This window comes from Necator americanus, chromosome II (assembly GCF_031761385.1).
Source record: "Necator americanus strain Aroian chromosome II, whole genome shotgun sequence".
In the NCBI taxonomy this organism is placed as follows: Eukaryota; Metazoa; Nematoda; class Chromadorea; order Rhabditida; family Ancylostomatidae; genus Necator; species Necator americanus.
In genome coordinates this window covers 32,957,705-32,984,701 of record NC_087372.1, presented here as the reverse complement: position 1 = coordinate 32,984,701, position 26,997 = coordinate 32,957,705, and the positions used below count along the sequence as shown (strand labels likewise).

The 26,997-nt window shown below is 41.4% G+C and overlaps 9 protein-coding genes across 11 annotated transcripts; 5 read left to right on the top strand and 4 right to left on the bottom strand.

Annotated features, from left to right (window-relative positions):
• Nucleotides 1–2,655: 2,655 nt before the first annotated feature.
• On the top strand, nucleotides 2,656–4,243 carry RB195_020229 (uncharacterized protein; the record flags this gene model as incomplete). Its single annotated transcript, XM_013438736.2, has 2 exons — nucleotides 2,656–2,729; nucleotides 3,349–4,243. 2 exons carry the CDS (start codon nucleotides 2,656–2,658, stop codon nucleotides 4,241–4,243), a joined length of 969 nt encoding a protein of 322 aa, XP_013294190.2.
• On the top strand, nucleotides 3,371–4,243 carry RB195_020228 (uncharacterized protein; the record flags this gene model as incomplete). The annotated part of the gene is made up of 1 exon (XM_064188449.1): nucleotides 3,371–4,243. One exon carries the CDS (start codon nucleotides 3,371–3,373, stop codon nucleotides 4,241–4,243), a length of 873 nt encoding a protein of 290 aa, XP_064044330.1.
• Nucleotides 4,244–7,420: 3,177 nt separating this feature from the next.
• RB195_020227 (uncharacterized protein) lies at nucleotides 7,421–8,127 on the top strand (the record flags this gene model as incomplete). Its single annotated transcript, XM_064188448.1, has 2 exons — nucleotides 7,421–7,612; nucleotides 7,981–8,127. 2 exons carry the CDS (start codon nucleotides 7,421–7,423, stop codon nucleotides 8,125–8,127), a joined length of 339 nt encoding a protein of 112 aa, XP_064044329.1.
• Nucleotides 8,128–8,306: 179 nt separating this feature from the next.
• On the bottom strand, nucleotides 8,307–8,843 carry RB195_020226 (uncharacterized protein; the record flags this gene model as incomplete). The annotated part of the gene is made up of 1 exon (XM_064188447.1): nucleotides 8,307–8,843. One exon carries the CDS (start codon nucleotides 8,841–8,843, stop codon nucleotides 8,307–8,309), a length of 537 nt encoding a protein of 178 aa, XP_064044328.1.
• A 185-nt stretch (nucleotides 8,844–9,028) lies between these two features.
• Nucleotides 9,029–9,511, bottom strand: RB195_020225 (uncharacterized protein; the record flags this gene model as incomplete). Its single annotated transcript, XM_064188446.1, has 1 exon — nucleotides 9,029–9,511. The coding sequence occupies one exon, from the start codon at nucleotides 9,509–9,511 to the stop codon at nucleotides 9,029–9,031; it is 483 nt and encodes a 160-aa protein (XP_064044327.1).
• Nucleotides 9,512–9,972: 461 nt separating this feature from the next.
• RB195_020224 (uncharacterized protein) lies at nucleotides 9,973–10,509 on the bottom strand (the record flags this gene model as incomplete). The annotated part of the gene is made up of 1 exon (XM_064188445.1): nucleotides 9,973–10,509. The coding sequence occupies one exon, from the start codon at nucleotides 10,507–10,509 to the stop codon at nucleotides 9,973–9,975; it is 537 nt and encodes a 178-aa protein (XP_064044326.1).
• On the bottom strand, nucleotides 9,973–11,217 carry RB195_020223 (uncharacterized protein; the record flags this gene model as incomplete). The annotated part of the gene is made up of 3 exons (XM_064188444.1): nucleotides 9,973–10,618; nucleotides 10,827–10,930; nucleotides 11,041–11,217. The coding sequence occupies 3 exons, from the start codon at nucleotides 11,215–11,217 to the stop codon at nucleotides 9,973–9,975; spliced, it is 927 nt and encodes a 308-aa protein (XP_064044325.1).
• Nucleotides 11,218–15,926: 4,709 nt separating this feature from the next.
• On the top strand, nucleotides 15,927–18,247 carry RB195_020222 (uncharacterized protein; the record flags this gene model as incomplete). 2 transcript variants are annotated; one of them, XM_013438737.2, is made up of 2 exons in its annotated part: nucleotides 15,927–15,988; nucleotides 17,632–18,247. In XM_013438737.2, the coding sequence occupies 2 exons, from the start codon at nucleotides 15,927–15,929 to the stop codon at nucleotides 18,245–18,247; spliced, it is 678 nt and encodes a 225-aa protein (XP_013294191.2). The 2 variants fall into 2 exon arrangements, with proteins under 2 accessions (XP_013294191.2, XP_064044324.1); XM_064188443.1 differs by having other exon boundaries at nucleotides 15,942–15,988.
• Nucleotides 18,248–19,156: 909 nt separating this feature from the next.
• Nucleotides 19,157–24,904, top strand: RB195_020221 (uncharacterized protein; the record flags this gene model as incomplete). 2 transcript variants are annotated; one of them, XM_064188442.1, is made up of 8 exons in its annotated part: nucleotides 19,157–19,219; nucleotides 19,332–19,430; nucleotides 21,093–21,187; nucleotides 23,197–23,287; nucleotides 23,551–23,690; nucleotides 23,755–23,842; nucleotides 24,649–24,717; nucleotides 24,776–24,904. In XM_064188442.1, the coding sequence occupies 8 exons, from the start codon at nucleotides 19,157–19,159 to the stop codon at nucleotides 24,902–24,904; spliced, it is 774 nt and encodes a 257-aa protein (XP_064044323.1). The 2 variants fall into 2 exon arrangements, with proteins under 2 accessions (XP_064044323.1, XP_064044322.1); XM_064188441.1 differs by lacking the exons at nucleotides 21,093–21,187; nucleotides 23,197–23,287 and adding an exon at nucleotides 21,288–21,359.
• Between the last annotated feature and the right edge of the window lie 2,093 nt (nucleotides 24,905–26,997).

Below are 26,997 nucleotides of genomic sequence, written 5' to 3'. Positions count from 1 at the left end.
AACTGTGTCCTGCCATCTCTTGAACATGACTAATTCTTTGCTTCCGAGGCAAAAAAAAGAAGTTTTCTTCGGCGTATTCTGACTGACGATAAAAGGTGGATCTATTATGACAAACCCTAACGCAACAAGTCAGGGATAGATCCAGAGCAAGCATCAACATCGCAGCCAGAGCGAAATATTCATGATCATAAAATACAGATCCGCATTCGATGGGATCAGCAAGGAGTGGTGTACTACGAGCTTCCGAAGCCGGATGAAACTGGTCCTGTTGATGTTTACGAATATCTATTGAGCAAAAAAAAACTTCATCTTAAGAAGTGTTGCGAAAAAGACCATAGCCATTCTTTTGGATGAAAATGTTCAGCCGCATATTGCAAAAACTGTCAAGAAAAGTCGCTGTAGCAGCTCGAACGGAAAATTCTTTCACATCTAGCGTACGCACTGGACATAGCGCGTTCTGTCTACCACTTGTTCAGATCGATGTGCTACCACGACCCTGCAGTGAAATGTTCAAAATGTTGAAGAAAATTGGTGGATCAATGAATCGCGTCAAAACCGACATCGTTTTATGGTGATTTATTGTCATACTATTAGAAAAATGGGACGAAGATATAGAAAAGGGTGGGAAATACTTTGATTGAATTAATGCAAATGTTTGGTAATCAATGCGTTTTTTTTCTTTTCGGAGAGAAAATTATCACAATCAAGTTTACCACTTAATAAAAAAAATATGTCTGTGTTTGCAGAAAGCACGAAAAGAGTAATTTGGTTGGATTTAAAGTGTCATCACTTAGAACTTTCCAAAGAGTAGGTTCGTAAGAACGTCAGACTACAGTTACGGTATCATTATATTCCACTGTTGATTTGAAATTTTACAGGATGAAGAATATTCACAGTTATAGAGAGTGTACGTAGAATCAGTGACCTTTTGAAAAAAGAAACTGTGATAATAAGTAAAATCTCCTATATTTGAATTCTACAAATTTTTAAAACCATGAGAAATTTAAATTCATTGATTGAAGTCTACTGAGTCAAAAAACGAAGAAATATTGCAAAAGCTGTAGCGACGAAAATGTTGATGAAACATTCGATGACCGCTGTACTTTCGTACCAAAAGAGGGTGTGAATGGCGAAAAAACTTACAGGAATTGACACCACACCATTAGACCCTCATATAACATGAAAGCACGACGGAGCCAAATTTGAACATAGGATTCAATTCTCGGCGGACGAATCTGAAACGTTGGTGTCGAAAATCGCTGGAAGCATTTTGGATCCACGCCAAAAACCTTAAAATGAATCGCAGGGGTGAATGTCTTTCGATTAAATGGAAACTCGCGTCTGGGATAGCTTTCCTAATTTGAATGAGAAATTTGTATCAACTGCTTTCGTGATCGATCCATGCTCGATCCGTCAGCAAACACTACTAGTCTTTTCCAATCTAGGATGAGTATTTGATGTCGAAAAAATTGGCATAGAGTTTCGCTATGATGTTTCGGAGAGATGTGATCGCTTAGATTATGGATTGAATCTTCCATTTCAGGCTCTGGGGATGGTGATTCCCCGAAACGTTAACCATTGAATTCAATTGACTATCTTTTCTCCGTTCTGATTTTTACACTGTGTAGTGAACTATGGCCAACAATGGATTACACTTACATTTCACTAGAAATGAACAATGTCCAACATTTGACTTCTTGGTGATGACTAAGCGAGTTGGCCGAAATTCACCGTAAGACTCGCCTTCCGAGGTCATCAGAAACGGTTTAAAACGACTGATTTCGAGTAGTTCAGCAGCAAGAGAACATCATGCCTTGTTTTTATTATTCAGGATAATTGTTCCGTTCAGGACGTGTGCTACTCTCGTTCGCTGAATTCGTTTTAACTAATATTATTTCATCATGGAATGAATGTTCTCATTGGAAGTTTTCATGGCGTTTTCTCTTCTATATGATTGGCTCTACTCTTGCACAGTGCTAAAAGCCAAGTTTTTTTTGAATTCAGAATTCTACGCAACTGAAAACATCCGTTCTCCAAAGTTCTTACTCTCTGGAACTGTCTCCGTGTAGCTGTTTTGTTACTTTACTCCGTTACTTCCTGCGAAACCCCGTGTATAATTGCAGGGTTCTACTTTACTATTTTTTCAATAAACACCTGATTTCTCGTTTTTAAAGATGCGTGGATAGGAGGCTTCCAGAATGTCCTGAAAATTTAAGATGTTAACATATCGAATCACGAATAGAATTTCTGGAAGTTTCGAAGAGAAAGCTCTCAGAAAAGTTCTATCTGAAAAGTTTCCAAACTTTATTGTAGCCAGCGATGGAACAGCAGCTCATAGAGCGCGTTTTCAGTCCCCAACGTTGATGTGCTGAGCATTGTAGATTACTTTGTTCCTGATGTGTGTACGAACTTCGTTCATTACTTGTTCTAACGGTCTGACCACACATAACGTGCAAAATTCTTCGTCAACGTTGAACGTTTCACACACATGAACGCACACATACATTTGTGCCCTCCATTAGTCTGTTTTTTTTTCCAAACGACAGAACGCATTTACAATAACAATGCGAATCTTTCACCTTTGAGTTCCCTTCAACTATTTTGAAACTAACAGATTTCAGAGGCGTCATTTATTTTCGTTGCGCACCCGGGTACATGCACCCATCTACCGTAATCTCCTTCGCGTTCACACTCCTTTATGGAATTGACAAGACTGAAGGTGGTATAAGGTAAGATTTGTATATGGTTATATGTTATATTAGTGTGATGATGAAACAGCGAGGCTTTTCCAGTTCCAAAAGAACATTCTGGAATCATTTATAGTTCAATCAATTATTCGAATCGCAGCGAAATTGTTACAGAAATATTTTACCATAAGTATTATGTTATACTGTTTATCATATTAATATACTATTGCGGTAATGTTTCACTGTATACTTCCTAGATTAGAACCATTTTTTAAGAGCTTTAGCCTGGTTGTTATTTCCCACATATTTTCCCGTATTTTCATCTGTTTTTATATTCCGTTAACCGAAGAAATGGATGTAGAATTTAGCATTGTAGAAAAGTACTATAAAAACTCCTTAAATGTGAGAAACAAAAAAGTTCTTGTTCGTTCTTCGTAGGTAGCGTCAGAAGTGTCGCCTTTCACTGCAATCAAAAAATGTAACCAAAAAAGCGACAAAGAATTCCTTATTGTAGACTTGGTCGTTGTTTTTTTTCAAGATTGTCCGCAATGCGACTTTCGTGAGCAGCGGGCAACTATGAGCTCTTTCCCAGTTATTCGCTTCGCAGGAAAGCATAACTAATCTCACCGTCATTGACTAAATCCTTATTGTTTTCTTTCAGGTTACGTCGCTTCGCGTACGGTATGCATCGACCTCCACCACCAGTAGATCTCGAAGGCACACCTTTTCAACGCGAGACGACGATTTATTTAGTCTATGGAAGTCCATCTGTGACTCACAGACGAGGTCCCATGACTACATCATGGGAACATTCACACTCCTACTCTACGCGTGGTTCAAGTGCTCCTAGATACGGATCACAAGGATACAACCCCTCAGGTGGTAGCTATCAGCGTCCAATTTCTAGCTATAGCAGGCCCTACGAAGAAAATCGCCCTGTTTCTGGCTATCAACGCCCTGTTTCTAGCTATGAACGTCCTGCTTCTGGCTATGAACGCCCTGTTTCTAGCTATGAACGCCCTGTTTCCAGCTACGCTAGACCGCTTCCTTACGACAATCCTCCTGTGCAACAGCAGAGCCAAACCGGACCCACACAACAACAAGTAGCACCTAGCATTCCCACTGAAGAAGTTAGTAATGGCGGTTCGATTCCTGAACCTCCACCATCAGAAAACCCGAATGGCTTTCCCGGATCACAAGAACAAGTCCAACCCAACGTAAATGGTCCTGCTCCACCCACAGAAGGCCAGATAAACTATCCTGAGGAGGTCCAAGAATCTGGAGGATCTGCTCAACAAGGAAACTCTAGTGCTGGCGGTATGGTTCCACCTGCTCCACCTACGGATGATCAGATAAATAATCCTGAACAGGCTCAGGAATCTGGAGGGTCTGCTCAACCAGGAAAACTTATTGTTGACATAGCTCCGCCGGCTCGACCCACAGAAGAACAGATTCGAGGTCCAAGACAAGATAATTTCGGCACTGCGCAGGGTCCTTTCAATCCTTCACAGCCTTTAAAAAAACCTACAGGCATGCCCGGATCGTTAGTTGGGTAGCTTGCTTGAAAATGTACAATATCTTTTCCTGGTATATAATATACTTCGTGTACATAGTGAAGAGAATAAAATATTTTCTGACTGGTCTTTTTTGTTGCTAGAAAAAATTGTCTCAGATAGTCGGATGATGCAATCGGTAGAGAAAACTGTAGCAAATATACTCTTTACTGTTGCGTGTGCTGTGTTTCACATCAAAATTTCTTTGAAGTGCCTTTTTGAAAAGAGTAAAAATTAGTAAAATACCGAGAAAATTACCTGGAATAATATCTTTCGATAGTAATTTTTGAACACGTAATCACTTAAAGAAACTTTGTGGTCAACTTTCTGTTTCTATCTGAAGAATATTCAAACGATGCGCAACATCCAATCAGTCGCGGTCAAAAATTCTCATATTCGTTTACTTCTTATGAAATTCAGGAAAAATACCAAAGGATACAATGTATTCCGAAAAATTTTATTATATTTCAAAAACACCTAATAAGCCAAGTTTTTGTTCCAAACTATTCGAGACAAGTTTAGAAAACTGTCGAAACACTAATATCACAAAGCACAAATCAATTTTACAATTTTTGAGAAAAATGACGGGAATCAATAAATGCTCCGTTCAAATTCAGAACTTTGGGCTAATTTTCTGTCACATTTTCCACTCGTCATACCGAAGAAAAACTATCAAAAAATTGTTGCAAACAAAAAAAAGCGGTAGTGCGTTTTTGGAACTAATTGTATAGAATAACTGATATATTATATAATAACTACATATAATTACAGAGAAGAGAAAAGAGTTAGTCGGAACAAGAGGAAAAAAGTCGTCAGCGATTTTAATCGATTCCAAGGGTTCGACTGCGCTGTAGTTCGTCCTAATCTATAGATCAAATTCCAAGAAAAGCAATATCGATGGTAAAAACAGGAACAACCTGAGCACTTCGCAAGCACAAAAAAAATGCGGTGAGCGTCATTGAACGCTCAACCGGAAGAGTGATGCATTAGTATCCCGCATCACGCAAGTGAGGGACGGGATTCGAAGCAGTTAAAGATTAGAGAAGCCACCAAGCCAGAAGATTTGACAAGAAAAGCAAAATTAGGTCAACTAGACACGTGATACGTTTTAACGACAACCGTTGGACCAGAGCTGTGAGCGACTCCGCGAGCGAGACTGGATTCCTCGCGATATTAGCCACTACAGGAAGACCACCGACCCGATAGTTAGATTTCTTCATGAAGTTCTTCGAAGAAAATTTTGATGCTCTTTGTGCCCTGCGAGAAAGGAGGAATCATTAGGCGACTCCGACACGCGATCGAGACAAATATAGCTCACAGAAACAATTTAGAACTGTGTCAGTACATATGTGCACATATAAGTTGAAAACACGAACAGAAGCTCTCAGCCTGGACTCGACAACACAATTTTCCTCTTCCGACACTGATTACAGATGTTCAAAAGTTCCATCCACACCGGAATCTTGACTTTTGCATAACGAAAAAAAAACAACTAAAAGCGACGTAGAACCCGCTAAAAAAGTATTTTCTCCTGTCTCCTAATGCTTACACACAATTTTACTATCTGAGAGTGGTTACAGACAATAAATAGTTCGACCCCCACCGGAATCTTGACTTTTGCCGGCGGAAAAAACTACTGAGAAGAACACTTTGCCGGCATTTTTTTTTAAATTGTGTTTATAGCATTACTTACAGCATTGAGGCGCGGTTTGGACGTGGTTTTAGCTGTGAAGACGTACCCTAAAAAATTGGAAATGGCTGCTAGACTGGTGGGATTCACTTAGGTTGAAATAAACGTTCATAACTTAGCGCAAAAGAAATCTAGAAGGGCAATTAAGTGTGCATTTTGTGACGAAGAATTTCCGCTGTGTTACGCGCTTACGAATCTAAAAATTTGTCATCATCAGCTTCATACATCTTTGATCTAAGGTGAGAATTCAGTTTAGTCGCTAAGATAGTGATGGAAAAATTCGGCTTGAAGTTTGTCTGTTTAATTGCGGAGTGGTTTGATCGGTTAAATTGTAAATTGAATCGACTATTCAGGCTCTGAAGAAGGCGATTTCGCCGAAAAGTTACAATAAAGATATTTAACAACTTCGTGTACAGTTCATCAATAATCAATACGACATTTCGACATTTATTTATGCCGAGTTCCATTGAAAGCCGAACATTTCAGTGACTTTAAGGAAGTTCTTATTTTGAAATTAGTCGAGAAAAGTTGGAAATTTTCTTAAATTCCTCAACATTCTCTGAACTAACTTCTCAGAGAATGAAGAAAAGAGTAAAAAAAAATAAAACTGGGTTCTGTTAGAAAAATTCTTTGTATATAAAATATTTGAAACCAAATTAGCTTTTATGAAGTATGAGCTAAGTTGTTGGACTCGTTTCCAAGCCATGCACATTTTGACGCCCAGCGGAAAATCTGAAATTTCTCACTTCTTCAAATTTTGCGAGAAGAAAAAATCTCGTTGCGAGATAACGGCACCGCGGTTAAAAATTTGATATCATATTTTAAAAGAGCTTCAGGGAAAACTTGTGGCTGCGGATTTTGATCTCTATAGGTTTCTTAGTTCTCTCAAAAGCTAGTTGAGAAAAATTCGAAAACGGGAGGAACAATTTTCGCTGGTCTCCTAACCAAATTACGTTTTCGATTATTAGAACTGAATTTTGCATACATCAATATGAAATTATGATAATGATTTAGTTTCACTAATTTGCGTGAATTCCAGCAAGATTGGTATTGATATTTAGTACCTTAAAAGTAATTGGTTATCGTCTTAATCGGTCTGGAAAAAGGCATGAGTGACTAATCTTCAAAAATGCCTCATCATCACACAGAAATCATTCAGACAGCTCGCGTATTCAATGAACAACGGTGAACAATCAGCCAGTGCTTGCCTCATTTTATGAGATGATGATGTGGCAGCCTCTTAGTATCACAATTATGAATCATAAGCGTTTTTTTCAGGGGTCTCTAAGAGTGAGGTCTTGATATGGGGTTAGTTAGTATGTGATTGCGCTGCGCTCATTCTTCCTGTTCATTTTTGGATTTTGGCATTTATCCAGAACACCTCAATCAGAATCAAACAGATCGGCTGGATCTCGGATGCCCCATTCACGTTCAACGGAACGAACATATCCGAATGCACCAGCTACGTTTATCTGGGTCGGGAATTGAACATGATGAACGACCTGACCCCCGAGCTAGGCAGGAGGAGACGAGCGGCTTGGGGAGCGTACAAGAGCATCGAGGATGTAGTGAAGAAGACCAGGAACACCCGGCTTCGTGCTCACCTCTTCAACATCACCATACTTCCTGCTTTGATCTATGCTTCGGAAACCTGGGCATTTCGCAAGCAGGAAGAAAACGCGGTGAACGTCATTGAACGCGCATTTGGGGGGGGGGGTTTTATTTTTTTCCCTTTCCTAGGGGGGGAAGATTTAGGGGGCCCCCCGGTTTTCCGAGGAAAGAAAAAGGCCGGTTTGGGGGGTTTTTTTTTTTTTTTAAAGGGGGGGGGGGGTGGAAGGCCCCTTCCTCCTTTAGGGATGGAAGATTAGGGACCGCCGCCTTTGGAAGAAAAGAAAATAAGCGGATGGGGGAGTTTTTTCCTTCTTCAGCGGTGGAAGAAGAAGCCCCCGTTTTCGGGAAAAGAAAATAAGGGGCGACATGATGCGCTTTAACGAAAACCGTTGGACCAGAGCCGAGCAGAGTGAGCGACTGTGTTCCCCGCGATATTAAGCGCACTACAGGAAGACCGCCGACCCGATGGTCAGATTTCTTCACGAAGTCCTTCAAGGAAAATTATGATGCTCTTCGTGTCCCACGCGAAAGGAGGAACCACTGGGCTACTCTGACACGCGATCAGGACAAATGGAAGAATTACTGACGCTCACTCGACCAGTTCGAATATCAACGGGAGTCAAGGTAATCAAGGTAATAATAACTACCAATAAGAACTGTCATAATAGATTATGATTTAGTGCTTTGAGTAAACTAAAAATATATAGCATAACGCAGGCGTCACGTATAACTCTTGACTTACTTGACTTAATCGGCGGGCTGATGTCATCGTCTGACGCGATTACCCGCATCTTCGCCGAGGTGTGCCGTCCTTGAACACAGCTCTGCCCAACCTTCTCGATCTTCTGCGAGAGCTTGCACAGAATCAATCCATTCATCGCTATTCCATATTCTGCGAAAACTTACATCTCGCCTGAACTGTCTATCCACGCCGAGTGTCCTCAGGTCCTCTTTCACCGCCTCAGTCCAGAACTTCCATTTTCGGCTAGGTGGCTTCCTCCAGCTCGAACCCGACGAACTCCTCAGAACTCGTTGAACAAGGCGATCTGCCAGTCTCCTTAATATATGACCAAAAAAGCGAAGACGATTTACTTTAGCCACTTTCGATGGTGGTGCAAGATGTTGATGTTTTCCACGTGTCATCCGTCGGTATACCACATCAATTTCTGCGTAAAGATCTTCATTGTGACATACCCTAGGCCAAAAGTAGCCAAGTAACCGTCTAAGCAGCTTTCGTTCCGTGCAGTCACGCCTCTCCATAACCGTTGATGGTGCTGCCCAAGTCTCCGATCCGTACATCATGATGGGACGAATTGCGGACAGGTAGACTCGCAGCTTGATTTCGTTGATGATGGGGGTCGATCACAGGCATTTCGTTAGGGAGTTAAATGCAGAAGTGGCCTTAGCGCACCTTTGCTGAACATCTCTCTCGTAGCTGCCATTGTTCTTCAGCGTACAGCCTAGGTAACAGAACTCATCGGCGAGTTCTATCCGTTGTCCGCCCACCCTGATTGCCGTTCCTGGTATCGAAGAGATCCAATCTGCTTGCATTTAACAGGGCGTAGGCGTAGTCCATGCTTCGATACAAGGTTGACAACATGTTGAAGTTTCGTACTGCTTTCCGCGAATATAACAACATCGTCGGTGTACTCGAGATCAGTCAAGGGGCACTCAGATGGTGCTAAGACAATGTCGGCAGGACACTGGTCGACTGTTCTTCGCATAATGTCGTCGATGGCGAAATTGAACAGGAAGGGTCCTGCCACCGCCCATTGTCTTACTCCGGTTACCACTTCAAACGGTGTTGTACATCCGGCTGATGTTCGAACTGCAGCTGTTGTTCGTTGATTCATGTCATCAAGCAAACGAACGAACTTTCCTGGTACTCCATCGGCGCTCAGCGCGTTGAGAAGACGGCCTCGGTGAGGAGAGTCGAGCGCGGCTTCAAAGTCCAGAAACGCTAGTCGCATTGGCTTCGAATACCGCTGCCAGATTTCGATCACTCTCGTGACGATGAACACCTGATCGTAGATCGGCCAGGACGAAAGCCAGCTTGCTCGTCGCGCGTTGTTTCTTCGCGATGTTTAATGAGTCGGTCCGGGATAATGCTGTACCTCCAATACCTTGTACATAACACGCAGCAAAGAGATTCTTCAATAATTCCTGGGGCCCGTGACGGATAACTTCTTGTGGAGGGGAATTATGATAGCGTGTCTCCACGAATCAGGTATCCTTTCGTCTATCCATATTGAACGGATGATCTTTGTCATCCCACGAATCCCAGACGGAGGAAGATATTTTAGCATTTCTGCGCTAATCCCGTCGTCTCCGCCAGATTTTCCATTATTCATTTTTGGATACAGACCAGACCTCCGACACGGTCGGTGGCTCCTCGTTAATAGCGTATGTCGGTCTATGAACGTGTTCGAGTTCAGGGGTTGACGGTGCTAGCCGTCAGCTCCTGAACTCGAACACGCCGGTTCAGCAAGGTCTTCAAGTGTTCCTTCCAAATTGGAAGGGTTGCTTCACCGACAGCTACCCCATTGGCAGTGTTCAGAACAGGGTAACATCTTTTCATTTTGACGCGATACTGTTTTAGTAGAGCATAGGCTTTCCGCGGGTTCCTGTCCTCCCACGCCTTCTCAAACTCCATCGCTCTTGACGTCCACTCGTTATCGCGGTCTTGTTGCAGTTGACGACGCAGCTTCCTTCTAAGACGCTTTTCCTGGTTAAAGTCACCAGCGCTGCGCGACACACATACAGAATTGTATCTGGATTTTGTTTCCGCAGATGCAAAGGCAAACTTCTTCCGCGGCAATAGAACCGGGAGCGTTTCCCTTGCAGCGTCCTGGATGCACTTTGTGAAGGAATCCGCATCGCTAAGCTTCTTCCTGGTCCGTACTCCAACATGAATAGACACACGTTGGCGGAATTTTCTTCTGCATTCATCGTCTTTCAGACCTGCCATGTCGATTTTCGGTTGAAGAGGAACTCCCCGGTTTCTCTTGTGGAACCGTATCTTGAAGCTGAGAAGAACTGGACGGTGGTCAGAGTCGAACGCGACGTCCCAAACAGCTCTAGATTATCGGATATCTGACTGAGGAATGTTCCTCGCCAGAATGAAGTCGAGCTGAAGTTTAAGAGTCCTCATCTTCCGCTTGCGCTGCTCTTCAGGCGTCAAAAGGGTTGACCTCTGCCACGTGAGCTGATGGCGTCGATGATTCCTCTTAAACGTGGAAGCGATGACGAGGCCCGTCTGTTCGCACAAGTCGACCAGACGGTCACCGTTGTCCGACGTGCGCGTCCGCTGCTGTCCATTTTCCTAGCACATCGGATTGCTGTTCGAGTCCCATCTTCGCATTTGCGTCAATTCCGACAATGACCACTTGCTGGCTTGGTATTTTAGATATCAACGCATTGAGTTCATTATAGAAGGCGTCCTTACTGTTGTCCTCAGCGGTTTCCGTAGGTGTGTGAGCACTTACGATCCAGAATTTACGTCCTCTGCGATCCCGCAGTCGTAGAAAGGCGCATCTAGATGACTTTGAGCCAAGTCCTCCACCAGGTTCTTGTAATCGTTCCTCACAGCTATCGCGCAGCCACCTACTTTGTTCTCATCAGCATCGCCGCAGTATATGGTGTAATTTTCGATGCTGATGACGGGCCGATCCCTCATGCGTGTTTCCATGAGGGTTTGTTTTCGTGCAGTGCAGCAAAAGGCACACAGAGATATCGCAGAAGTCTGGATAGAGCGGCTTGTTGGAGTTCACTCGATAGTGTTCGGCAGTTCAGCGTGACGAAACGAATGGTTGTTGCCAAAGATTCCATGCTCCCTTCAGGCAGTTGACCTTTCAGATTATGGGCTTTGGTGGTGTGCTGGACGACAGCACCTTTTTGCAATGTATGGGAAGCTTTCGCCATATAACAGTGCAGGTTATATAGCTCGTACTTTCCCAATGCGTACACTCGAACGCCTGATTGCATTTAGTTAAAGCAGAGCCACCACGTGCAGGTAGCAATCAGACTCGTAAACGCGGCCCCGTATAACTCACAGAAAGAATTAAGAACTGTGTCACATACAAGTTAAAAACACGAACAGAAGCTCTCACCCTTTACTCGACAACACAGTTTTCCTCCTCCGACACTGATTACAGATGTTCAAAAGTTCAATCCCCAGTGGAATCTTGACTTTTGCATAGAAGAAAGGAAAACAGAAGGAGAGGAACCACTGGGCTACTCTTACACGCGATCGGGACAAATAGAAGAATTACTGACGCTCGCTCGACCAGTTCGAATATCAACGGGAGTCAAGGTGATCAAGGTGATCCAGAACACCTCCGGTGTTCTTTGTATTTTAATCCCTCACATTCATGAGCAAGTTCCTTACTTTAACCTCTTCGGAGGAGGAGAGGGTAAACAACGAGGCTAAAAATGGCACAAAGCCGAACATACGCACGATTGTGTACCAGCTCATTCTTGAGGTTAGTTGGTGGTAGTTCTGTAACTCGCACATCGCTCCCTGGACCCTCTTTTTGAAGACAGCCCACGAGACTTTGCCCACATCGCAGGAGATCTCAGTTAGACGAAGCGGTCTTTTCTGCGCCGTTCACGAGGTTCGATCTTCCACGGGAAATTTGCTCTTTTCGGAGAGCACCGAGTTAGTTTCATATAGTTCGAAAGTTTTAGTTTCAAGTAATAAACTATTAATAATTAATGTAGTAAGCTAGCTGTAATATAGTAATGTAGTAGGTAGCTGTAACAGTAATGAAGTAAGTAGCTAATGAATAACTGTTTTTGTACAAAGAGATGCCGATGAAGGCTGGCTGATCTGAATCTCGTTACAATCTTCATTCGGATTAACTCAATTATGGACTCCCACGAAAAAAATAGTAAGTTAGTAGGAATTTAGTAAAAATCTAGTTTTGATAAGGAACGAGGTTGTACCGTCTCAGTTTCAAATGAGTCATAAGGTTTTGCATGCCCACAAGTTTGAATTTCCTGAATTTTATAAATTTTCATCTCAGCTTGTGATGTTTTTCATGTTAGATGATGATGATGTTAGATGTTTTTCTTTGCAGTTCCTAGGCAGGATTTTATCGAAATAACCAACTTATTGTTCTCGCTCTCATAAAGGTCGAGCCTTTTTCGCTTTTTAGGACACGACTCTCAGAAACATCTATTAGACCAGAAATATGAATGCGCGTTTCTTTAAGAAGCAAAAATTAATTGTAAAAGCAACTGTGGAACAGCTCACGCAAATGATGTTCACATCAAGTATCAGTGAGACCTCGCTATTTTCGGCGCAAAGAATGGATACCAGTTTCGAAGAACTCAGCCGACTGTGTGTTGCAGAAGTTGCCCACATTGTCGACGTCTTGGAATTTCTTGTTCATAAGAGAATGTTGTTTGGAGTGGAAGTCGGAAGACGCGTTGTCAGAACTGTAAGGCAAATGAGCAGGAACTTCCCAGCCTTTTTCCTTGATTTTTTTTTTTGCCGTTGGATCGTCGTGACACCTAGTCGAGCGCTGTCTTGGAGGAATATTGTCGACGTCATATCCACTAACTGACGTCTCAGCAGTTGGCCCACAGGGGTCAGTTGTTTGGTTAGAGCTTCCTCATAATCGTCAGATCCACTTTGGCACGAATCCGATTCGATGGTTTCTCTATCTGTGAACTGTTCACCTTTGGATCGAAAGCATTGAAACCAGCATTTGCTCTCGGGATATGATATTCGTTGGAGGCGCTGAATGGGTTCCAGTGAGACTCAGCAGCCGTCCTGCTTTTCTTGGAATTCTTCAGCACGCACTAAAAATACGACGACTAAAAATCGTTTTCATTCTGAAAAGCAATAAACTCTAACCAACAGAATACCAACTGATGCACGAAAAAACATTTCTCACATGATTTTAAAAGCGGTGCAAAAACGTTGTCGCACTAGAGAAACTAGAAACCAAAGAAAACGCGTATTCATATTTCCTCAAACTAACATCAGTTTTTTTTTCATTGAATAGAGAAAAATTGTCAGTTGTTTGAGTCATCTTCTACAGTACAAACAGGAATTAAATACTGCAAAAGGTCGATGATGAACAAAGTCCTTGAGCGAACGATTTAAGGAATTTGTGTAACAAACGGGAAACAGAAGTCATAAGCAGTTTTCTGCATATAAATAATGAATCTAAAAAACATTTCCTAGTAAACCTCAAAAGTTCGCTGAAGAGAAGATTTTTTTCTTATTCTACTCTGTGTAACTTCACGTTAAGAAACTCTGAGAAGATTTGATTAATAAGTAGAATCATGAACAATTAAACATCTGAAAATTGTCCAATGCAGTGACGAGATGATGTAAAGAGATGTGGAATCTGTAACAAAAAAATCGAATTTTCATTCACCTTCTAATTTCATCTAAACGACAAAAAAATATTTTAGAAAAAATTAATTTTTATTTTTGTAGAATATTTCCGAAAATATTTTAAGAATACACAAAAAAAAACTCTGACATTCCCAGAGGATTTTATCTCATCAAATTCACTTTACACTAACATACTCGAACTTAGTTGCAAATGAGGATTTTTTGCCCACGCCATCATAAAAGATGACAGGAGAAAAACTACTGATTAGACACTTACGTTGGAAATTTTGCATTTGCAGAGAGACCCCTGGAAAAAAATACGAACTCGATCACGCAGGTTCAGCATGACTGCATTGCAATTGACTTTTTGTTGATGACAAAACAATTCCCTAACGTCGTAAAGGATTCGCCCAATTATACTTTGTTTGAAATGGTTTAAAACTGCGGTGGTTACCGTTCGGCAGAGAGCTGACGGCATCACGTACCGTTTCTTTTAATTCGTTTCATTTCCATACTTTTCCATGTGGAGGAATTATTATTCGTTTCAGTATAACATTGTTTTCTGTTATGTTATGTGTTTCCGGTCTGTCATTCAAACAAATGGATGACTTCCATCAAAAATTCCCTTTAAATAGAGACACCGTTCCCGTTAGTGTACATGCTTGTTGCTTTTAGATTTTGTAGAGGTTCATTTATAGAGCGTTGCTTGAGTTCTGTGCTAATTTAGACTCGTCGCACAAAGGAAATAATCGGATCATTCTTCTTTTGCGTTTGGCCAGCCTCGTTTTCTAAGGAATTTGAACCAATATAGTCAGAAAAGAAGCAAAAAAGGGATTTTTCCCTATTGGTTCAGATTTATCTACTTTTTGGTAGAAGCTACTGAATTTTGACCTAATAAAAATATAATGAGTTGACTCAAAACTGAATCAAACTGGCTCAGCACATTTAGATCCTTTTCCAGCTGAAAATTTTAATGGGTAGTAAAAAAACAGATGGAAATGCCCTAGTACCCTAAAGCTTCAAATGATTGACGCTCGTACTTGGACATACGCTAGTTCTCTTACTAGTAGAGCACTCGGATTGAATCGAAAAAATATTTGATCGAATACTTAGGTCTTGTTTCATCAAAAAAAAAACCCTTGAATCTGCGACAAATGGAAATGTTCGAAGGATTCAAATCCTCCGACACTCGGACATTCGACTAATGAATGAGTGTCAAGCCAAAAGTTGCTCTTTGACACAGTATTCAAACGAAAAAAGAGAATAAATGCTATTTGTAACTTTGTATCAATTTTCCGCTTAAGTTTATACGATTATGGGAGCCTTAAGAGCACTTAGCTACAATATTAGTTGCCAAATTGCTCCCTTCCTAGCGCTAATAACTGCTAGTAAATGGGATCATTTATAAGCTATATCCTTTTTTGGGATAGAGAAGTGACAATGAAATCAACGTTTAGGGGACATAAGCTCCTTTATAGTATCCAAACACAAAATAGACGAAATTTATGTTTTCGACCAGATTGTAATCTTTTCGCACAGTTTTTCAGGCTCTCTACTACCGTAACCTTTAGCTGGACGAAACATCTCCGGTATATATCTGTCGATGTCTTCCTCTATCGATATTTCTTACTTTGCTTTATTTAACTTTACCTTTTTTATATTCTTTACGACTCAGGCTTGAAAATCATTTAAAAATTTCCGTACTTTGAACGTCTATAGATGTACATATTGCTAAATTTCTGTCCAAAATTCTCGTACATTTTCTTCCTCTTCCTTCCTCACTTTTCCTATTTGTCTTATCTGGTGTTGTAAAGCACCTTGAATCCACAAATAAATAAATATTTATGGTGTCTCTTCTGCATCTGGCTTAGTTATTTTTCTAGTTTCGGCAGTGTCGCCGAAACAAAGAAGTTATGATGTATGTAACTGTGATTAGTGAAATGATCTTGCGTTTTTGCTGCATTCAGCAAGTTCAGACTTCCCCTTGACGACTGTTGATTTCGTGCCGGTACATTTTACTTCTGCAACGCCCGACGATGATCTCCTCCTTCATGTTGCTGGTCTTGATTCACTTTCTGCAGCTTGTCGAACCTTTAAGGTGAGAAAAAAAATTTCGTTGGCTTTGCCACTGCTTCAAGGCATTACTGTAGCTTAGAGAATTAGCAGCTGTTGTTTGTTGTGAGTTTGCCAAAGCAATATTACTCTAAGGTGGCCGCTATTAATATTGCAAATTCGAATTTGAGCGCGAGGACAAAAATATCTACGCTGCCGGTCGTTCGATTTTACATATTGATATAAAACTTCTACAAATTCCCAATTACCGTATATATTACAAATATAATATTTGTGGAAAACATGTGCTAGTTTTCTGTTCACTTTCCACTCCCTGGTTCACATTTTCGCAGAATGAAGCACTGTACAACAAACACATTTCACAACCTCCATCCCCGAATATACTTGTGAAAAATTAATCCGTAGGAAACCCCCTTCGAACCTGTAGAGGTATCAGAACAAATTTTCAAGAAAGTATTGATCCGGCTCTAAACGGATAGATAACCATTCAAAGATCTACACTTCTGACTAGTAAGACAGCGCATTCAATCCTCTCCTAAATTTTTGGCTTTTTCTTTGATTTTTCACTCGATTTTAGCTCCATTGCACTGCAACAGGACCAGACAAAAACTAAACACATTGAAGAATAGAATGCTGGTATATGTTTTACAACACATTTATTTTTCTTAAAGAAAAAGTAGAACCTAGAATCACAGCAAGCACAGCAAAAAGATAAGAAAAAGAAGCCTTTGTTGACTGACTCAAAAAATATTTCTCCTGTATTTCTACACAATGTGTCCGTATAAAGGAAAGTAGGGGTCCTAATAAAGTAAGCGGACGATAGAAATTAGGCGGATAGCTTAAACTGCTAAGCGTTCAATCAGTAAGAAGTTGACGACAGCTGCAAAACTTTTTTTTTCTAGCATAAGTGATTTTTTCCTTTGATTTACCCATCTCACCGTCGTTTTGCAACTTTTTTTGCTGCAATTTTTCGAAATTTTTACTGGTACAGGAGAATTTTCTAAGCACGCTCTTTTTTCCCCACCTTCATTCCAAAGCGAATGCTAAGGTGCTTGATAGACAATCAAAGAAACACTGAAAGTCTTTCCGGACAATTATTCAGAAACATATCATCGATTTTTGCAACAAAAAAAAACAGCGCTCTCGAATTCGTCATTAGATGATTCTTCTATAACAGAAATTAATTGTTCACATTTTCATAACTGTAATCTTTAACGAGATTATTATTCCAGTCACAGTACAGTACGTACCAAGGTCAAAGACTTACGTAATCATAGAGAACTTCAGTTACCGATGGAATAGCGCGATGGGGCGTGGCGGTAGGGACCATGAGGGACTCTTGTGGGCACTTGTACTCATTGCTGCAGTCCGAGTGAAGCTATCGATGGTTCCAGTGATACCCTAATCGCTGGCTCCACCGCGCCGCTTAACGCAACTGCACCGAGATTCAAATCATTTTAAGCGGACTACATCCGCTCATTTTAATAGAGTATTAACGAGGATGAAGAGAAAATTAGGTAGAAAGGTAAACTAGACGAGAACACGCAAATTTTGGAAGGATTTTTTTCCTGTAATTGAATGATTGGTGAGAGATTGTATAAGCGAAAGCAGTCGGATCAGTACAGCAGATGTGTTGACTACAATCGGATTATTCGTTTTTTTTTTCAGGTTACGTCGCCAAGCCATAGATGCGTATCCGCCACCATCAGAAGCGGAATCAATGCTAGCAGCTAACACCATGGGACTGTTCCCAACAATCATGGAGAATTATGTATATTCGAATGAATTCCTTCAAACCCCCATTGACCCATTCGGTTTCTTCCCACCAACAATCTATCAGCAACCTGTTTTTGCTTACACTAGACAGCATGTTCCAGTACCACGATTCAATACGTTCACACCTGGAAATGTTGCTCCTGAAATTTCTCCTCCTCTACCAGCATGGTCTCAGGCCGGCAATTCATTGCCTAATCGAAATTTGGCGAGACCAGTTCCTGCAGGACCACCCGACAGCGCTGCTCTAGTACCTCCTGTTTCGTCCACTGGCGCTCAGCTCGCCAATCCTGTACGCATTCAGAATTTTGATGGATCTTCTCAGCAACCCAGAAATACGATTATGGTTCCTCGCACATTAGACGTCAAAGAACAGCCAGGGCAACAATTTGCGGGACAAAACGTTCCTGGAAAATCATTCATCAACGCCGGTTCGAATCTCCCCACTCTACCGTTCCATAGTCAAATACCGCCCACAGAACTTAGGCTAATCCCAGATACCTTTGAATAAACTGTTCTATAGGTGTAACGTGTAGCTCTCTGTTTAAATATTTACGATCATATACGTGAAGAAATAAATATATTTGCACATGTTTGCTTCCTTTTTTGCTCTGTTTTAGTTACGAGTGATATTAAATTGTAGTCGTCGAACTGCCGGTGTGTTTCATGTCGCTGCGATCAGAACATTTTCTGAAGTAGGCCTCGTTCCCTAGAGGTTTGGCCTATTGGGCATGATTGCAAGTCTTGAGAATCAGGCTGAAAAAAAAACAACTCAGCCAATCGTCACTGAGAGAAGTTCGCGCCGCGATTGAGGGCAACATACAGGGAGCGCGAGGCAGGGAATGTAAGTGAGCTCAAATAAACTCAATGCGGCACTTAAAACGAAAGTATAACGCTATGGCTATAAAAATGGCCATGATGTAGGGTCATCTGAGGATGTTTGGAAGAGAACTAGGACTATCGTTACATCTGCACATAGCATGCGATTTCTTTTTTCTCGTACCATAATGGGTTATTTCTGCCCTTAAATAAAACTGGAACCTAACTAGAAATTAGACAGCTTTAGTTTCTTTAAATAAGTAGAAGACAAATGAAAATGATAACAAACGATAGCATGTCATTTGATGTTCTCAATTTTCAAAATTATGCTTTGACGAAAAGTAGATAGCTTAGGTAGCTTATGTGCTGAATCCCATGAACTCCTGAATGTAGAAGTTCTGCAAAAGCCATTCTTCCATGTTGGAAATTTTGCTCCGCCTTAGTTTCTCATCAAATTTGAAATTGGTTCATTGAGCAAAACTTAGAACTTTTAATAAATAGTTGATAATAAGATACACTTGCGATCTTATCGACACTATCACTGTTCTTACCATGAGGCTAGATTTATCAGTAGTAGCTCTCATTCTACTTCGTAAGATCGATGGGATCTCTTGAACCAGACGAGTATGAGGATCCGGAATATAGGAAGCAAAGTCCTCAGGACGTGAGTACCACATCTTTCGCTTTTACCTCCCAGAACTCAACGTTGTTGTGCAAAAAATGTGTTACTTGCTGCGTGATGAAAAAACTTAAGTGATCTGGTGACGGATTTACAGGCGGATTTGGAACAGCAAGCTCAACCTCATTTCGCTTTTGATCACGCATCTATTCGAGCCGCATTTGTTCGTAAGGTGTTCGCAATAGTAACAACAATGGTAAGTTTTTAATATAATCACTAACCGCGTCATACTTTAGACACAAATCAAGCTTTGTTCCTATTCGAGACTTTGTGTTTCATCATATATCTCTTTCTTTCATGAGTATGAGCGGACAAGAATTACAGTTTCTAGGCATTTGCTCAGTAGGAAGTTGGCCACTGCTGCAAAACGTTTGTCTACTGTGAATATTTCTTTCTTCTCCAATTTACCCACCACCTTTTCGTTGTTTACGAGGTTATAGAGGTTTGCCGGTAATACCATCTGTCCTCGCAACCTTTGTGGATAAAGTTAGTTTCTGGCGTTAATCAATCCACTTGTGATGCGCGTTCACTTCAATTCAGAATCGTTTGACGAGTCTGGTACCAATTTATCGACCCCGGAGGGATGAAAGGCCTGGTGAGCACTAGGGCGGATTCGAACCTCCGATCGATCGTGCAGGAAGCGGAACCTCTAACCGCTACACTACAGCCGCCCTTTGTGGATAATGAGAAAGTTTAAACGTAAAAACGAATGGAATACTTTAAGCGTTGGTCAATCACGGTGTAGATGCGTCGAATGTGAGGGAGGATATTAGCAAATTGCTGTCGCCGATGTACTCCATGGCACAACTTTTCTACCACCCTCTCAAACTATCCATATGGAAAGGAGATATTATATTATCGAAGTGGCTTACGTCTGGACTGCAATAAATGATAAGATCAGTTCCTTACAGAAGAAGGTGGCAGGCTTGTCGATGCCCCAAAATTCGTCGATCCAAGATTGGTCCCAAATTTCGTTTCGCCAATTTCAAGAGGTACCGATAAAGCAAAGACGATGTTCAACGGATTCCAGGAAGCAGGGGCAAGAAGACACAGCTTGTAAAGAAGGTATTCAGCGAGAACGACGGAGCAAAGTTCGAAAACTTCTAAAAATGGAAATTTCATCGTACACATAGCCACAACTATCTATGAACACAAAGAACAAGTTGAAGATAGAGCGAATAGAAGATGAGAGCTGCATGGGCAGTCTCGCACCTACTTACGGACCACGTCCTTCGTGCTCACCCGTTCGTCTTGACAGTTCTGTTGCGCAGACTTAGTCAGTCATTGCTATCATGTCCTAGATGTCGCTAGTCACCCAAACAGCATTACAGAGGTGTTTTGTAAACATCAATCAGCGCACAGAACACCGACCCGTTCTTTGCTGTCCCACCTAAGAAGAATGTCCCGTCATCGCAACCCAGCGGAGTACATATCGAAGGCCAACCTAGATGCGGATCTCACATTGTGCAAAGAATAGATGACAGGTGGACTAAAAGAACAGGAGAGGATTCGAAGAGAAGCTAAACGCGCATGAGAGAGACCGCCAAGGAACAGGAGTGATGACCACATGATCAGTGAAGATGGGCTATGTAGGAATCTGAATAAGTGTAGTTGCTTCTCTTACTAGTATAGACCCAACACTTATGTTTGCACAAATGAAGGCAATTGGTTTCCGATTGCGGCAGTGCAGAAGGAAGCAAAAATTGCAAAAAATGTGAACGAGTTGCCACAGATGCGTCGCGAGCACTGGTAAACTTATAAAATGAATATTAGGTTGGGAAAAATATCTGTAACATTTGAAATTGTCAAGAAGACTTCAATACGCAATGAATAGTTCTATAATGAAAATGTTTTTCAGATACTAGTTGTCGTAGTTATGGTAACTCCAGCAATTATACACGATGAAATTAGACTGTACATAATACAAAACAGCTGGGTTTATTGGATTGCACTGTAAGTGTTGCCAAAGATCATCATAATTGAATAAAAATTTTGTCTACTTCCTCTATTTTCAAAAAAAAAGTTCAAAAGGAGGAAGTTTCATCGTTTCTAGGAGATTAAAGAAGAGGAAGAATGTGGATTGATAAACTCACGGGTAAGAGCAGCGTATCACGAAGTTGACGTGGTATGGAACCCCAAGGAAAACGTACGGTTTGCCCTGTCGATAACGGAGATGAGCGTGCATTTGTCCAGTTCTCGCTCAATTACCCTAGTCGTCCTAAAAAAACAGCATAGGAACCGCTTTCATGACGACCAGGATAATTGAGTTCTTAAAAGGTATATTAGAACCGAGTCCTTGTACACGCTCCGGTCCCCTCAGCAGCCTATTCATTAGTTTTAAAGGCAGCATACCACGAATATGGGGTGGTACGGATTTCAGGTGCAGTATCCGTAGACGGGGTCGTAGATTATGGAGACCGGGGTGGTTCCGTTCACCTCTTCCTGCATCACTGCAAGCATCCTCCGGAATGCTGTTTCGTACGATGCCTTCTATTGCTGCGCGCCACCGTTGCACGCGTAACGTCCCTTACTAGCCTATCGGGGCAGTCCGAATTGATTTTCGACGAATCGCAGGGCGGAGGCGGGGCAAGTTATGGAGCGTTGCAATAGATGGTGTCGTACAAAACAACATTCTTTAGGCGGCTGTTTGCGGCTGTTTGCAGTGATGCAGGGGAAGATGAGCGGAACTACCTCCGTTTCCATAATCTACGACCACGTGTACGGATACTCCACCTGAAATCCGCAGCACTTCAGATTCGTGGTATGCTGCCTTTAATTAAAGGCTAGTGAAAAGACCTGATTAATCTTCGACCGCTCTCTTTTTACATAGGGCGTTTCCCATCCCGTTTCTTACGACGATTAGGAAAAGATGAAAGAAAAAACACGCTTGTTTCTATAGTCATCAACCTGAATCTATGTTTCCGTTGTGCTCTCCGCACCACGTGATACGGTACCTTCTAGAACACTGATTGTTAATACATTTCATCCCTATCCAGCTATAGTAACTGTAGAATGGGAACCACTATAGTCGGGTCGATACAACATGAAGCACGGTGGTGCGTAAGCGGTTGCGTTCGAAGCCCCGCAGTGGAGAAAGCGGTTGAGATCGCTGTGAGACCGAACTGAAGCAATGTACGGTGGTAGATGGGGTCCTCACTTGATCCTAACCGCTACGCTCCACCGCACCGCTTTGAGCCAGCCGCTTATTCCACTATATGTCCTCTCTACTCTTTAATCTCTCTAAACGCAATTCCCCCCTCCCCCCCCCTCTCCTTTATCACTAAAAGGCATCATCCCATAAATCTGGGTGGTAAGGATTTCAGCTGGTGAGTTCCTGTACGTGGTCGTAGATTATGGAGAGGAGGGTAATTCCGTCCATTTCTTTCTAATTGCCGTAAAAACGGCCGAAAACATGTGGCGCGTGCCCAAGGCTGGCGCGCACCAATCGAACTCGTTGTAGAAAGTAGCGCGCCGGAAGCGCGCTACTTTCTACACGCGCTTGAAGCCGTATTTTTCGGGCCTTTTTACGACAATCAGGTAAAAATGGACGGAATCGCTCTTCTCTCCATAATCTACGACTCCGTATAGACATAGCCCACCTGAAATCCGCACCACCTCAGATTCGTGGGGTCATGCCTTTAATTAGAGAAGAATTTAAATCTACGATCTCTTAATATTTGACTTCCACAGAAATAAAAATAAATAAATAAATAAAAATAGAAGGTAAATAATAATAAAAAGTAGAAACCACCATAGAAGTGAACATCCATTTTATACTCTCAAGGAAAAGTAGCAATCCGCGTCTAAAAAAGGCCATGATAGCTTTCGGGCCACGCTCTCAATGAATCACGCACGATTACTGATAACAAAGAAGTAGCTGTTGCGAACTCAACTCTTTACTCAGGAAATGAGTTTAAGTTCTAAAAATAGTGCCAATTTTGGAAAATGCCAACGTTTTGCAGACTGGTTTTCTTTGGTAGCTGTCTGTCTCTAGTGTGCTGTCATTCTGTGGCCCGTAATTTCCCATGCAATATAGTAATTCTTGGAGTATTTGTGAGTTGTTTTATGAAAGTAGGCTTTTCAAGTGCACACTGAGGCTGGATTCGTTTTAAATCTTAAATCAAGGAGATAGAAAGTTGTTCAAGAATGGATTTTGTGCTCTCACCTAGGTTGATCGGTGTGAGCGTACGATCCATGAATAACTTTTTGGTTCCTTTTAAATCCTCGCTGATTCCTGCTAAAGGATTAATACTCGTTTTTGGAATCTATAAGGAAACCCAAATAAAAAAGATTCAAGTATGTTTTTTTTTTTACAGACGGTGGCAAGCGGTTTCATGCTAGCCGTACTCTGTTCGAGAGTACCACCACAAACAGTACTCTTAGCTCTGTCAACAACAACACTATCATGTGTAGCAATCATTGGTTTCGCTTCACAGACTAAATATGATATAACAAGGTTTAATACTCCTTCTTCTCCGCTACCAGCGTCAATTCTCTACAAATTCAGAAGAAAATTTCAGTCATATGTTTGTCGTCTTTGCTGGAACAGTTGCTGTTTTCATTTTCGGTCTGATTTTGGCTATTATGAGTTTTTTCATATACATTAAGGTATGTTCAAGCAAGCAAATTATTGTATTTCCTTACCCTCAAAAAAGAGTGGATTCTATAGAAGTTTTGGGTGTGGTAGCACTATCAGTTGTTCGGAACCAAAAAGTTCTACCCGTCCCTTTCATTCATCTGGTATCGGTAAATTGGTACCAGACTTGTCTGGAAGGGTAAAAACACTGACGTGAAGCACCAAGTGTCCTTCGCAAATCATTAGGGCTGCACACCCGTTCATGAACCATAACTATTCCAGTCAAACGTGACCCCCAAGTGGATTGATAACCCCAGGACTTTATTCTTCATACTCAAAAGAATCATGCTATGTAATCTCGGGCTTGCAACTACTGTGCGCTTATGCTGCAGCAAAGAACGCCATCTTCCACGCCATTTTTTTATCACGATTACGAGATCATAATCTATAATCTGAACTCTTTCCTTTCTTTCCTTAGGTAACTCTTTCCTTAGGTTTTCACTACCAGTCTCATGGTATGCTGTCTTTATATAGAAGTAGAAACCCAACGTTAGCAGGACTTCAGACTGGTTTATCTGTATTGTATCAAAGTATAAAAGATGTTATGGCTTAAAAGTCGACGGGGGAACCAACTAACAAAAAAGTAACAGATACGCCAATGATAAGAAAGACATCAAACAAAAAAGTAGGAAAGCACAAAGTTGAGAAAACCTGACTCTCCAGTGAGGAATGCATAAGAATGAAGCGCGACTGCAACGTTATTCGCCAAAATAAAAAGAAAGTTTAGGGAATTTTTTTCCAGGTTCTTTTCTTAGTTCTTTTGTTGTTCTTTTCCTAGGCTCTTCATGTCATATTTTCGGCCGTGGTTTGCGTGTTGTTCATGGTTTGGTTAGCAATTGATACGCAGGTAAGGATTTCAAGAAATCCTCCAATTGAATGAAATGGAAAATTTTAAACGAATTTAGATGATTGTTGGTGGAAAGAGATATGAGATATCGCCAGAAGACTACATCTTTGCGGCGTTGATGTTGTTTATTGATATCTATCAGATCTTTATCACTATGCTATCGCTTTTCAATGCTGCAAACGATTGAAATGCAGTAATGGGATGTAGAAAGAACTATAACAACTAGTTGCATTAAAAAAACGACTTTGAGTTTCACATAAAATGAATTCAGTTTTTTTTTCCCAGTGTGTTCACAGTTTAAGTGAAATCTCTACTCCAGACCAGATTGGTGAATGCAATAATTAAAGACAGTGTCTTTAAACTCCAACGTACACACATGAACAGATTAGTTATAATAAAAAAAACAATACAAAATACTTGTATTCATTTGGATTGCATGCAACTGTTTGTAGCTCATCGGATAAATTTCTTAAGCAAATGAAGCTGCATTCCATTTGACAATACTGACTTACTGGCATTTGTTTCAAGCTAAAACTTCACAGTTTTGGGTATTATTGAACTAAATGTCACATTAGTTTCACTTCTTTAAAAAAATGGACTTTAAATATACAATTCAGAAAAGTATCGAAATGAGTGATCCTCGAAAATGCCGTGAACACCGTGATTTGGTATTGGTCTCGTAGTTGAGCCTATAGCGGTAAACTTGTTTTGTAGCAAAGAACGTAGCCTCGAGAAACTGTCCAGTGCGCCCAGAATGCATGCATTATCACCGGATAATGATAGCGCATCAAACGCAGTTAAGGAGAGCGAGCTCCTGCCATGTGTGCCGCATCGTTATAGCAAGGAACTACCTCACCTTAGTGACATAATATATAGTAAACAAATTAGAGTCCCTGCTGCTGCTTACACAACCTCCGTTACGTATGTATGCTCTCGTAGAGATTCTCATTAGAGCCATGACCTGCTAGCACATACAGTGACAGCTCATTACATGTGCGCGTGGTCATCAGCAGCATGAAGAAGTCAGAACCCATTTTTTTGGAATCTCTCACCTAATTCGACCATAGCCGAAATGAATAAGTGACACAGACATACACTCCTTGTGATGGTATATGGTGAAACGGATCACCTAAGTGAAGAAACTGAGAGGATACAAGCAATAGATGTGATAGTCGGAGCCGGTGCTCTGACCCCCTTCACTTTTGAACGGTGGGGGAAGGGACCTCCTTCGCTTTTATACGATTGGCGAAATTTCCCCTTCACTTTTGGGCGGTTGGCGGAAGGACCTTCTTCACTTGAGCTGCACCCCATGAGCTAAACCCCCTTCACCTGAGGAGGGTCTGGCTTCTCCCTATCGCACCTATGATTCAAGCATTCACGTGTCTTGAAACCTCGGCCTACTTTCGTTTATGTTTTCTGACAGTGCACCTACGAGGTTTCCTAGATGACATCTACATTTGCCTGAGGTTCCCGCTTTTTCGCCGTCTTTAGAAGTATAAATAGAGGCTTATGTTTATTTCATCAAATGCCACACTATTTTGGGTCAATGTTTCGATAAGCGCTCAAGATAGTAGGAAGCAAATACAGTCAAACTGGTCTTGTGTAGTGATTCACCGGATGTGCAGTAGCTGAAACCACGCTCTTGCCAATACTTAGTGCACGAACGATTGAGCATTGCTGTGAAGGATCACCAGGGACGATATAGATGATTTGATCTACACACATAATATCAGTTATAGGGCACACACCGGCACAAGTGCGAAGAACTCATTCGCAATTGACAAGCATTTATCCTTATTATTCATTGGGAAGTTTCTTTTAAGAATGCCCCCTTCCTCCAAATCTTTCCGATACTTCTGTTTCGTAAACCACTGTAACGCATTTTACATTATGATCACTTCCGTTGTGGGCTCTATTTTAATGTCTTCCAAGTGGTGTTATCAAACTTTCACTCCGTTTTCCTCCCATATCTTCAGTAATCGCCACCCCAAAATTCCTACTCGCTTCAAAATTGCATTGCAGAACACGCATTTAATCTTATATTTTACCCCAATTTGTGCACAGTTGCCTGTTTTTACGAAAGGGCAAATAACACAGATTTCACAGATTCAGTATCTGTTGTATAATCTGTTCTTAACAAGCTAGCTTTTATTGTTCGTATTAGGGATATTTTCCAGAATCACGTCATCTTGTAGTTTTACTTGAACAATGCTAAGTTGAACAGCGGCACTGACACTGCCACAATTAAAGGAAAGACAAAGGAGTTTGCTGTTGTTGGCA